The 13,312-nt window shown below is 37.4% G+C and overlaps 1 protein-coding gene across 1 annotated transcript in view; it reads left to right on the top strand.

Moving 5' to 3' along the window:
- Positions 1-8,737, top strand: part of LOC124285040 (plexin-A2-like) — a 206,542-nt gene extending 197,805 nt beyond the window's left edge. The window contains 2 exon segments of the mRNA XM_046721178.1: positions 250-324; positions 2,236-8,737. Coding sequence (XP_046577134.1) covers positions 250-324; positions 2,236-2,337 — 177 coding nt within the window. The 3' untranslated portion in view covers positions 2,338-8,737.
- The last annotated feature ends 4,575 nt before the right edge of the window (positions 8,738-13,312 follow it).

Below are 13,312 nucleotides of genomic sequence, written 5' to 3'. Positions count from 1 at the left end.
GAATTTAGCAGATGGGGGGTGGGGGTGATTGTGTCATGAATTTAGAAGTGGGTGATGATTGTGTCATGAATTTTGCAGAGGGTGGTGATTGTGTCATGAATTTAGAAGTAGGTGATGATTGTGTCATGAATTTGTCATGAATTTAGTAGTGGGTCCCAGGTCTTAAAGTTCAGGTCTTAAGAGTAGATCCTGGTCCATCTTACATGTAGCTGATGTCAAAGGAGTAAATGTGAAACTGTTGATTTTCAGTTACATCAAGGAGAATTCAACACGAACGCGGCTCTCATGGAACTGTATAAGTACATACAGAAATACTATGAAGAGGTGAGAAACATATCTTTGACAAATATATGGCCTGATCAGAAACATGATCCTGCTAAGGATGACAAATAGGACTGGGTTTAGATTTCTCCAACTTCATCTTCACGACACTGCAGACTGGTCTCACACATCAGCCAACACTGAAGGATATAACGGAGATACAGATCACTCACTCACTCAGCCAACACTGTAGGATATAATGCAGATACTGATCACTCGCTCACTTACACATCATCCAACACTGAAGGATAAAACGGAGATACAGATCACTCACACATCAGCCAACACTGTAGGATAAACCGCAGATACTGATCACTCACTCACACATCAGCCAACACTGTAGGATATAACGCAGATACTGATCATTCACTTACTCATTCAGCCAACACTGTAGGATATAATGCAGATACTGATCACTCACTCACTTACACGTTCAGCCAACACTGTAGGATATAACACAGATACTGATCATTCACTTACTCATTCAGCCAACACTGTAGGATATAATGCAGATACTGATCACTCACTCACTTACACATTCAGCCAACACTGTAGGATATAACACAGATACTGATCATTCACTTACACATCAGCCAACACTGAAGGATGTAACGGAGATACAGATCACTCACTCACTCAGCCAACACTGTAGGATAAACCGCAGTTACTGATCACCTACTCACTTACACATTAAACTAATACTGCAGCACACAACGTAGGTACTGATCACTCACTCACTCACACATCAGCCAACACTGTAGGATATAACGCAGATACTGATCACTCACTCACTCACACATCAGCCAACACTGTAGGATATAACGCAGATACTGATCACTCACTCACTCACACATCAGCCAATACTGTAGGATACAATGTAGATACTGATCACTCACTCAATCCATAACACATACATGCACTCATGCTGGGTTGTTTCTGATTAGGGACCATTCATAATTTATGGCTAGGGGGGGTGATGATGTGTTTTATGGAGAAGCACGTACAATGTGGATGGACACCCACCCCCCTAAAATTTATGTACAAATAAGTGACCCCCCTGCATGTCACGTACAAAATCAATAACCCCCCATCCCCTTCCCATAATTTTAAACATATTTTTATTGACACCCCCCCAACAAAATGGGTCCCCCCTCTTAAAATCATCATCACCCCCCAGCCATAACTTATGATCCCTTACAAATCATGTTTGAACTCAGTAACTCTCTCATTTGTGTCTATTGTTATCATTACTAATTATGGGTGTAATCACTCGAGTGCTTCTCACTACAGATCATGTACACTCCCTCACTAACTCACTGTTTCTCATTAAAGATCATTTGTGCCCTCACTGTTTCTCATTACAGATCATGAACACTCCCTCAATCACTCACTGTTTCTCGTTAAAAGATAATGAACACTCCCTCAATCACTCACCTGTTTCTCGTTAAAAGATAAAGAACACTCCCTCAATCACTCACTGTTTCTCATTAAAGATCATGAACTCTCCCTCAATCACTCACTGTTTCTCATTACAGATCATGAACACTCCCTCAATCACTCACTGTTTCTCGTTAAAAGATAATGAACACTCCCTCAATCACTCACCTGTTTCTCGTTAAAAGATAAAGAACACTCCCTCAATCACTCACTGTTTCTCGTTAAAGATCATGAACACTCCCTCAATCACTCACTGTTTCTCATTAAAGATCATGAACACGCCCTCAATCACTCACCTGTTTCTCGTTAAAGATCATTTGTGCCCTCACTCACTATTTCTCGTTACAGATTATGTTCCTGAATCAGTCAATCACTGTTTCTCATTATACATCATGTACACTCACTCACTCACTGTTTCTCGTTACAGATTATGTACACTCCCAGAATCACTCACTCACTCACTGCTTCTCGTTACAGATCATGTTTGCCCTAGAAGAGGATGAGTTTGCAAGGAGGAGTAAACTGGGCATTAAACTGGAGCAGGTTCAAACCGTAATGGAAGGAGATGCAGTCTGCTAGTTCCTCCCACTGTGCCACCAGGTCCCAGGACCAATCTCTTCCTCTCCCTTCACATGCGTGGGTCACTCAACTCGGTGCTCTCGCTGCTCTGGGAGATCATGTCAGAGTTATCTCCCTTTCTTGGTGCTGCAGACGTCTATGCACATTTAGTTTGATGTTGCCTTTCTGACTGAATTGTCTTCGGAAATAATTAATGGAGCAGTATTTCATTCTGATTATTTCATCAGCTGACCATCGTGGATATATGCTTGTTTCAGTTTGGATCGAAGCCAGTGAGGTGTTTTTTTATTAGAACTCCCAGCTGAGACACTGGTGCTTTTTTTAAAACTAGACCTCCAGGCGCTTGTGCACAACAATATGTTGATATATTCCCAGTGACAAGTGTGAACAAGAATTTGTGTGACTTTGAAAGACAATCAGTGCTGAAAACACACATTGTTGACAACAAACTGAGTCTCTGGCAGTGTTCTGTGTTACAATAATGGCCAATATCATGGCCTTGGATCAGGATATATAGGAGCTAGTCATGTGACCAAATTGGTCCGGTATAACATCATTAGGTGATATCCGACAATGATATATCATGAATTGTTTGACCTACACTGATGATTGTGTAGAAGCGACAGCTAACTGTGCTATAATCACCCACTGATGTAGACTTCATACCTTGTACATTACCATTGCCTTTAAACAGCACATATGAATAATAACCTTTTAGTCTGCAATAACATACTTAAGAAGAATGGCAATTGCTCATGAGATTTCTAGACTTATGCTCAAAACAATAGAATCTTATAGCTGCTTATTTTCATGGAAATGTTTTGAAAATATGTTTGCACGTATCCTAGTAGATATGCCACAATTCAAGTGCCAAGTAATTTGGGGGATTATCATTCCTGTAGGGTGCTTGCAGACAGTTGGCTCTGCAGGTGAAACTCAACATGTTGTATTTGATAACTTTTGACAGTCTGTCCTTCCAATGTAAACTATGAGCTTTATTCATATTGTTATATATACAAGTGCATTCATAATACTCAGACTTATTACCATCTTGTTGTCACTTTCCTGTACCATTGTTCTCAGAAATTTTTTAACATTTTGGAATCTCAGAGTTTGTTCTGTGGAATAAGGTACCATATTTTAAAGATCACCATTTTTGCATGAAAATATGTTAAATACTTGAAGATTTGTTTTGTCAGTCATGGGAATTTTAACACCAACAGAGGAATTCGATAAATTTTGGTATTGTCAGAGCAAATAGAAGCTTTTTCTTAGTAATGGTTGTCATGGTAACCTTGGAACTTCCATGAACAGCTCATTGTCTTTCAAGCTTTGGTTTACGCAAAGCTGTTTCCCATGATGCACAGTGAAATAGTGCCTTTTTTGGCCAACAGGTGGAGTTGCAATCTACAGGGGGAAAAACAAACAGATAAGGTGTTGGCCTTTCTTATGCTTGATGTGTTTACGTTTATGACTTTTCCTCATGTAAACAACTGCAAACTTGAAAGTTTCAATAGTTAAACGGTACATTGATGTTTCATGCTGGAAGAATGATTGGTGTAAGATTTTCATGTTATTTTCAGGTGAGAAGTAAAACCTAGTTTAATCGTTCCTGCAGAAGAGTTTGGGAGCCATGTTTTATAACTGTTTACATGCAGTGTCTTATGATGCTCTATGCATTGACAAACATTTATCAGTTACTGGCCTCTTGGACTGACCCCTTGGACTCAGAATTAGGGGGCCTCAAAATATCTCATTAGGTTGACTAGCTATCACCACACCATACTATCACACAGCCATATTACACTGTGCTACACACTGAACTAAACACTATTATCACACTGAACTAAACACTATTATCACACTGCTACATACTATTATCACACAGCCCTACCACACTGTACTACACACTATTGTCCCACTGTACTACACACTATTATCACACAGCCATACCACAATGTACTACACACTATTATCACACAGCAATATACTATTATCACACAGCCATACCACACTACTACACACTATTATCACGCAGACATACCACACTGCTACACACTACTACAGATGGAGATGTATTCATTTACATTTGACCATGGTAAAAGAGAAATAAGTTTTCATAGCGTAAGTAATTACGATTTGAAAATGTTAGTTGAGGTTTCCTTTTGATGTGGTACAGGTACATAATTGTATATTCCAACACTATAGACAATAAGTTGCCCCACCTGACATAGTAGACCACACAATGATTGGTCCATCTGTTTGGACCTGAGAGGACCTGGACCAGAAGCCTTTGATCTAGGAACAAAGTCATCAGGGCAGTAACTGATAAACTCAAAAATCTTACAAGGGCAAATCTTTTTGTAACATTTGTAGTTGATCATCCATGGTGCATTGGTGTCCATTACAAGATCACAGAAGAGCGTTGTTTTTATGTAAGTTCTTTGTTGAGACCAAGCTGTGCCCAAGAACCATCGGAGAATTGAGCTTGAGTTAACACAGACAGGCCTACACTGTTCTACCCTGCTGCCTATGGCTGGAGTCGGCCAAACTAAAGGATTCCATCAAAATTTGTTACATTTGAAAATTGAATCTCAGTTGAGGATTCTGTTGAATTTTTGGAATGGGTTTGTCTTTATACTTGGTGGATCTGAATATGTTACTATATTTCTATGGCATCTATCAACCAACTGCTGAAAGCTATGCTGTTAAAGCTCTCTGATATTGAAGACAATCTACATTTTAGATGCTAATGGACACAGTCTTTTTGCTTCATTTTCAATAATCAAGAACTAGCAAAATTTAGTCAGGATGAGTAAAACTGATTCATTCTTTCCAGGGTATGTTTGTGTTGAAGATCCAAGGAGCATTTTTATTTTGTGGGTGAAGCATTGGGTGTAATTGTTATCAGTCATGAATTTATATTACTGATAACTTGATAGTGGTGGAGACTAAAATATTTGTTTTACAGAATATATATTGGATCTTATAGATTGTGTAGTTTAGGGAAAAGTGGGGTAGTCCATTGGTTAATGCATTTTCTGGTCTGTCTAGTGGTCTGGGTTCATTTCTTCACAAGGGGAACATGATTTGAAGCTTAAATTGTTAGCTCCAAAATTAAGTGTAAGTCACTCACTCACCCACTATGGCAGGTTATGGAGGAATAAAGAGGGGCCCTTAACATGGGTGAATTACAGTTACTTGTTCAGGCCTGATGAATCCTTGTGGTTGATACCATGAGTTCATGCCATGGAGACAATGAATCAGTTCTGTTCTAATTTAGCTTGTATCAGAGAGCTGCCTCGTATTCATCTGTATATATTCCATTGTCATAGCAACATGTTTCCAGCACTGTGTTCAATCATCTTCATCATCATCATCATTGCTGATATCTTGGTCATCAGATAAAAATTGGGTCGTCACAGAATATTGGTGCCAAATTTGTAGTGTCAGCTTCTAGGAGAGGGTGGGACACACAGTAGCCAGTCTAGACCAGGGCAATTTGTTTGAAGTCTGTTCATTAATGAACATTTTTTTTAGAGAATGTTGTTCATGTCTTCAGTGGTTAATCCTGAAGACTGAGACAGCAACATTCTTTCCCAGGAATTTGACAATTTCCACCTCTGAGAAACTTACTGGTCAGTGTCGTCGCTGAGAATGTCATTTCACCAGTAATTTTCTAAAGATAATCTTCCATTAATGTAACCACTCCCAGTGTTTCCAGACTGTACAGAAGCAATATATTAATGGCGTTGGTCTAAGAAACATTATAGTTTCAAATGCGAATGGGGAGGGATATAAAGGTATTATTAAACCTTGAGGATCTATGGGAGATTTTTCCATCGATAATCACTCATGATTACGTTACCATGACGTTGGAGCTAATTTTATCATTTCTCCTGCGACTCTGTACAAGTATTAACTGAAGTGATAAAATCGCTGGATATCATGGTAGCACCATTGTTGATCATATCAGAGTTTATTTTTGTACATTACCGTTGTCGGCTCGCCTCCACACCCTGGTGGCGCCCCCTAGTGGCGACACGAGCCATGAAAGGTGTGATACTTGCTGTACTTCTGTATATACATTTGTTAGCTATGCAAATACTGTAAGTAGGATTTTGTGTGAACACGTTGGTGTATATAGCTGCTACCTGTTCGGGAGACAGGGGAAATGTGTAGAGTTGTTTGTGTTTCTTTGTATATACCCTCATATGACAATTGTGTAGGCATCTGTGGAAATATAGACCAATACTGACTATAGTATACAAGCCTACTGAGTATCGTGAAGGCATCTGTGAGAATGTAGGCCAATATCTGTAGTGAGTACGATTCCTGTTGAGTATTGTGTAGGCGTCTGTGAAAATATAGGCCATTATCTATAGTGACTACCATTCCTATGGAGTATTGTGTAGGCATCTGTAATATCATAGGTCAATATCTATAGTGACTACGATTCCTGTTGAGTATTGTGTAGGCATCTGTGACAATACAGGCAAATATCTGTAGTGACCTCAGTCCTATGGAGTATTAGTGTTCAAATAACCTCTCTGTTGCAATCTTGCCCCATGAGTATCACAATCTCCATGAAGTTAGAATTTGACCAACTCACAGAGTGTGTGGACCAATCCGATTGCTCGTAGCTGAATTTCTTATTTGCATATCTTTATGTCCATGGATTTTATTGGATAAGCTTTAAATGTGAGAATTTGATTGACAGGTAGACCTGGGAGCTTGGTGACCTTGGGGCAAACTAATAATCATTGGTGAATTTGTGTTGTAAATCTAGAGATGAGACTAACATATACACACAAATATCCATGAATGTTGTTTGAGTGTTGATTGTCCCACATAGCATGTTGTTTATTTCCTTAAGATACTTACTCTGGTTATAGTGACAGTATGATTTGTACAAAGTGAGACTTGTAAGTCAAGCATGAATAATCTATGAATATTTGTTTAAACATCAATTGCAAATATAAAGGAACATTGATTCTAGCTGGATATATAGGATATACTATATGTTGTTCACAGGAAGATGGCCAGCTGATTTCCTGTGTATCTTATGTCCACCAATATTTCCTCATCTACAGATTCTTGCCCTTGGTTGTAGTGTACAGTCTACGGTCTACAGTCGTCAGCATTCACGCAGATAAAACGCTTGGAAGATCACACATTTACAGACTGAAACAATACCATGTTTATTTGTAGAAAAAAAAAACATGTAAAAAAAAGTTCTTTTGTTTGATACTTACACAGCAATAAAATAGCACAATGCCTTTCTCATGTAGTAGATTCTAGATTTATTTGTATATTGAACTTGTGGCCAAAACTATTGAACCTAGTCGAAATATTGTACAATAGAAGTTCTTAATAAATGGCTTTTATAATATTCTTTTAAGAACCATGTACTTTCACTCGTGTTAGATCATTTATTTAACTATATTTGTATAAAGTATTCTTAAAATGGCGTTTACATTTTATAGAGAATTTAGATACAAAGTTATATATTTTAATTTTGCGTATCCAGTTAGATGTTTTGATATTTTTGTTTATGCTTGAATAAATTTAAAATAGACTGATCTAGGTAAATTAGAAGGTGAGAAAATCAACCATATAATTTTCAACAGCCTCCTAGTCTACAGCTGAATAGCAGAGGGTATTTTAATGCTTAAAGGGAGTATATCATGTATGTTCATTAATTCAGCTAATCCATTTCATCAAAGTGTCTTTTTCAGTGTAAATAACACATTTTTAACAAAATATCCTTTTGCTACTCTAGATTCACGTTGACTAGCCATCTTAAATGAATTAAATTGTGAATTGAAATGTTTATTATCTCAGTAGCAGAATGTATTTAGAGTGAGTGGTTGTCCTTATTGCTAGGTACCTAGACTTGCTGAGAGTTGTTTATATATATTCAGTGAGTGAGTGAGTGAGTGAATGGGTTTATATATCCAGGCCAGCAATATCACAGCTGTAAGAGAATGCCAGACAATAATATTCAGAGATGAGCAAACTTGTCTGTGAAAGTCCACGACACTATTTCCAGACCAATTAAATTGTAAATTAACAAGTGTGGTTTCAAGGGTATAATGTTTGACAGCTCTTAGCAAGTCAGCCATCAGGTTTTGTTAAATGTTTGGCTTAATTTGTGTGGTCTTGATGAGTTGTGGATGCTGTTTAGATATTTGATTTTGTAAATTTTGTATGTTTGAGAGCGAGAGGGAAATGTGGTTTTCATAAACATCTTTTGTATGTGTTTGTATACATCCTTGTATGGCTGCCACATTGTGAAGTCTTCAGTCTGCACAGTATTCTAATAAACTGGATGGCCTTCACATTGATGTACCGTGACCTTCAGGGTCAACCATTTTCAATAAATACAACAGTAACTATACAAGTATGTCTTTTTTTGTTTGTCGGAGTCTACTCATAGCTGACATCATAACCCAGCTCAGTGGATCAGTGTGCAACTTTTAGCTTGTCCTACCAGGTACCCATCAAGGATGGGAAAGCCACATTAACTTGGTGCACCTAAATGGTACCCATGCACTGCTTGGTGAACCAAGGCATATTATTGACCATGTCAGTGGATTAGTGTGCACTGGATATTAATTGTGAGTGAGTGAGTGAAAGTCAGTAAGCATCATAAGACTTTACTGGATTAGGATCTGAACTTTGGGTGAGGGGGTTTTGTTTATTGTAGGAATAATCAGACAACCTGTTGTACTTGACCAAGCCTCTGTGAGTGAGTGGGTGGGTGTAAGTATGCCTCATCAGACATGTTGCATTGGACCATTGAGAGTAATTTTAGTGTCACAATCATCAGACAACCTGTTGTACTTGACCATGGATCTGTGAGTGAGTGAGTGATACACTGCTTTTAGCAATATTTCAGCAATATCACAAGAAATGGGCTTCAGAAATTGTATCCATGTGGGGAATCAAACTCAGGTATCCAGTGTGAGCAGCGAATTGGTTTAACCACTAGGCTACCCCACTGACCCAATCACACTGGAAAGGTGCAATCTGCACAGTGTTATTATGTTATGTTGAATGAATACTCACTTTAAATTTAAATACAGGTGGTAGGAATGTGTTCTCTCTGAATTAGAGTTGGAAGTCCACATAAGACTACTTCAGATACCAAGTTCAGATGGTTTCAGTTCAGAGTTATTCACAGGATTTTATTAACTAACTCATTTTTATATATAATTCACTTAAATGATAGTAATTTGTGTTCTTTTTGTCAATGTGAACTAGAAACAATAACCCACTTATTTTTGGATTGCTTCTGGCAATCACTATTAGCTTACTCTATGAAAGTGCCCACATGGTCATAATATGAAATTTGACCTTAACCTTATATGGTTGGTCTGCAGGAAATTATATATACTGATGATGTGTTTGACCTAGTGTTGCCAACTAAATTCTTTATCTATAAATGTAAAGTTTTGAAAACATTCCTAAACACTTTAAACATTATACCCACAACAGGTATACCATTGAAAGAAATATTGCTTATAGCAAAAGCCAACAAGCTGTATATAGTAAGTTCTATACCAAGTGGATGTTGTAGGATGAACTAGCTTATGTAGATATGTAGATTTCTGATCTTGATTTAATGAGTACAACCACATTCTTGGGAAGTGGTTGAAATCTCACACTGACACTGGCACTTTGACAAATAATAACTCCCTTCCCCACCCAATAACGACAAAAAGACCAGTCCAGAAACCAGTCCAAAACATATACAGTAGACTCTGTCTAAACCGACATTGATTAAGAATAGACTAAATACACAGTCGTTTTCATATGTATAGTTCCTCCAGCAGCATGTCTTCCTCTCTTGCCCATGGACATGGTACAAGAAGCTTGGATAGAAGCACTTGACGACAGACCAAACCAGCCCTTAGTGAATACATTTGCAGACTATGTGACAACAACCTGTGTAGACGACGATGCTATGTTTAAAGTGTCCATGTGGAATCAGTTTGGTAACGATGGCCCTTGTACGAACAATCACTTGGAGGGTTGGCATTCCCAATTAAACAAATCACTGAGAAAAGCACATCCCAATGTCTTTGAATTCATCTCTCATCTATAAAGCATTGAGGATGCTAACAGAAAGAAAAAAGCCCAACTAGATCTTGGTGCAGCTCCAGTGCGCAGAAAACGGGTGTATAGAGAAATTGACTGTCGGCTGCAGAGACTTAAGAACCACTTGTTAGCCAAAGGTCGCCAAACCAAGCTACAGTTCCTTGATGCTGCAAGCCACCTCAAGCTCAATCTTTAATGAACTATATTATGTGTATAGATGATGCATATGAAAAGTGCTAATATTATCATCTTAATAAATGATGCCCTCTGAATGTTCTTTTTATCTGTTACTTAATTGGATCATACCATGTAGACATGGGGATGAGGAATGTTTTCTCGTTCCATTGCCAATGTGCCTACACTCCCTATATATGTTTTTAGGACTGTAGGCAGAATGTCATGTAGGCACAATGTGAGTGAACCCAAGGAGCAATCATCGAAAGAAATTGGTTAGGGTAATTTTTCAGATTGTTCTTTCCAGGTTGTTATGGTAGATAAGTATAACATGGTTGTTTTTTGTTTTATTTAGACTGCGCAAATTGCATTTGCAAACTTCACATGATGCAACCTGCTACTTTAAAGTGATGACTAATATATCATGACCATAAACTTCCTGAAGTCTTCAAGAAATATTCAGTGAGTCATGACTTTTCAGTAAGTGAAGTGAGGTTTCTAAGAGTTAAACACGTTTTCAGGCCCTGACAACTACGTACACATGACAGATTATAATGGCTCTCTTAACCATGTTTGCCGGTTTTAAATGTAAACTTCTTATATACTTTCTAAAAATGTCATACAAAATATAATTTGGTTTAATTTTGTTTTTTTACAAAGCAGTAATGAACTAAAACAATACGATTTCAATTACTGTCATTTTGAGAAATTAAAACGAAAGCCTACACTATACATTCAGTTTGACAGAAGAGCAGCCAGCCATATACAAAAACATGTTTCAGGAATATTGCAATGGATTTAAGGATATTTACAGTTTTTCAGTATAACAGGTTTGTCATTGAATACATATTCTTGATTTGATATGGACATGGCAACTTCATTCATAAATTGGAACACTTTGGACAAGCGAACAAGACATGAAATTCATCCTGGATGATGTGATCATTACAATTTGTACAAATAATAAAAAGTAATTTGACATCCAGACAAGATCTGTAAAACAAACCGTAATTAAGCTGATGTAATTATCTGTCAGGGTCACGTGACTACCCCTCCAAAAACTCATTTTGGCTTGTCCAATCAGTTACTATTAGTGAAAATATCTGATCTATGTCAACCAACCAAAATCGTAATTAAAAGACCTATTATATATGTCACAAAAGAATTCCAGTATTGATCAGTGATGTTTCAACTATATAAAGAGGTCAGTAATTTCCTATCAGCACACTTGACCTCACAATAAATATTGAAACATCTCCTTGTCTGATCAATGACGGAATTCTACATTCTTATTCTTTTGTACAACTCTATGAATTATGTAAATAATGTCATTTCGAAATGTATTATTTATGAAAAGAAAGTGACAACATCATGTACATAGTGTATAGGCATGAATACTGTTGGCTTAATATCTCAGTCGTTATTGAATATGTAAGTGAATTGGATGTGCTGTCATGGATTAGTTGTGCCTATATTGCACTCATATTGCACTAACTGTGATTTCCTTATTTCTCAGGACTTGTTCCTCTTGGGATGCATACTATTTAGGACCTCTTTTGCATCCAGTTTCTGGAGAGAAAGCTACAGACATAGAGAATCTCGCCCAAGTGTCTACTGATATCAATTATATCAACACGAGTTGATAAAGTTACAAATATCCGAGGCTTGCCGAGGATATTTTTATCTTTATCAACGAGTGTTGATATAATTGCTATCAGTAGACACGAGGGTGAGATTCTATTTATCATAAAAAAATTCATTCTCCATTAGTTTTCAATGAAAAATGTACATCTCTCAACACTGTACTACCATTAGACTTGCAGTGCAGCGATGTCATAGCATTGTCAGGGCATTGTACAAAATCTACTGTCAAAACGATATCTCCTAGGAGATATCATATGATCTTACACAAGCGATATCTCCTGTGGAACACAGTTTTGGATGATAAAATATAATTCAGCGTATGTATTATGGCGTAGTCTACACCCCTTCAGTGTATCCATTGTATTTTCAACAGCACTTGTTTCGTTCTTTTCAAGTATAGAGCACTAGCTGCCACACTTTGTTCGGTTTCACAACCTTCTCTGGTTAAATCAGAACAACCATCATTTGAATATCACAATCCAACTTGCCCTCCCTCTGCAATAAGTCTATCTGTGGTAACATCAACGTTTCTGGACTATCTTCCCATCATGCTTCACGTTGTTATCATAACATTGCTTATTGTAATCTAAAAGCTACGAGAGCACACTGTACTTATATTTCACTTGAGTTTACAACAGGATTTCAATGTGAACTCTTCCCCATACTTAGTTTAAGTACATGCCCATCCAACTGGGATGCTACCTTGCTAACTACGAGTCTACGACATATGATATTTATGTAAAGGGTTATCTCTTTCCAACTCTTCATATTCAATGGCCTGGCCCCGAATTCTCGAAACAAACTTAAGTTTTTACTCAAATTTCAAACTGAGTTGGACAATTTGAAACAGCTGAATTTTTAACTCAACTGCATTTTTTTAAATAAAAAAGCCCAAACAACTTAAGTAATCTATCCACCAAACTCAAATCGTCTACTATGTTTGAGTTTAATATCGATTTTAGTTCATTTTGGGAAATGCATTTTCTCAAATTTGAGTAAAAACTCTAACTTAAGTCGAAACTAAGACTTAAGTTTGTTCCGAGAAATCGGGGCC

Source organism: Haliotis rubra, unplaced genomic scaffold, assembly GCF_003918875.1.
Source record: "Haliotis rubra isolate DU_JTF1 unplaced genomic scaffold, ASM391887v1 Scf350, whole genome shotgun sequence".
NCBI lineage: Eukaryota > Metazoa > Mollusca > Gastropoda > Lepetellida > Haliotidae > Haliotis > Haliotis rubra.
The sequence above is the reverse complement of the archived record's forward strand: the minus strand, read 5'-3'. Positions and strand labels throughout refer to the sequence as shown.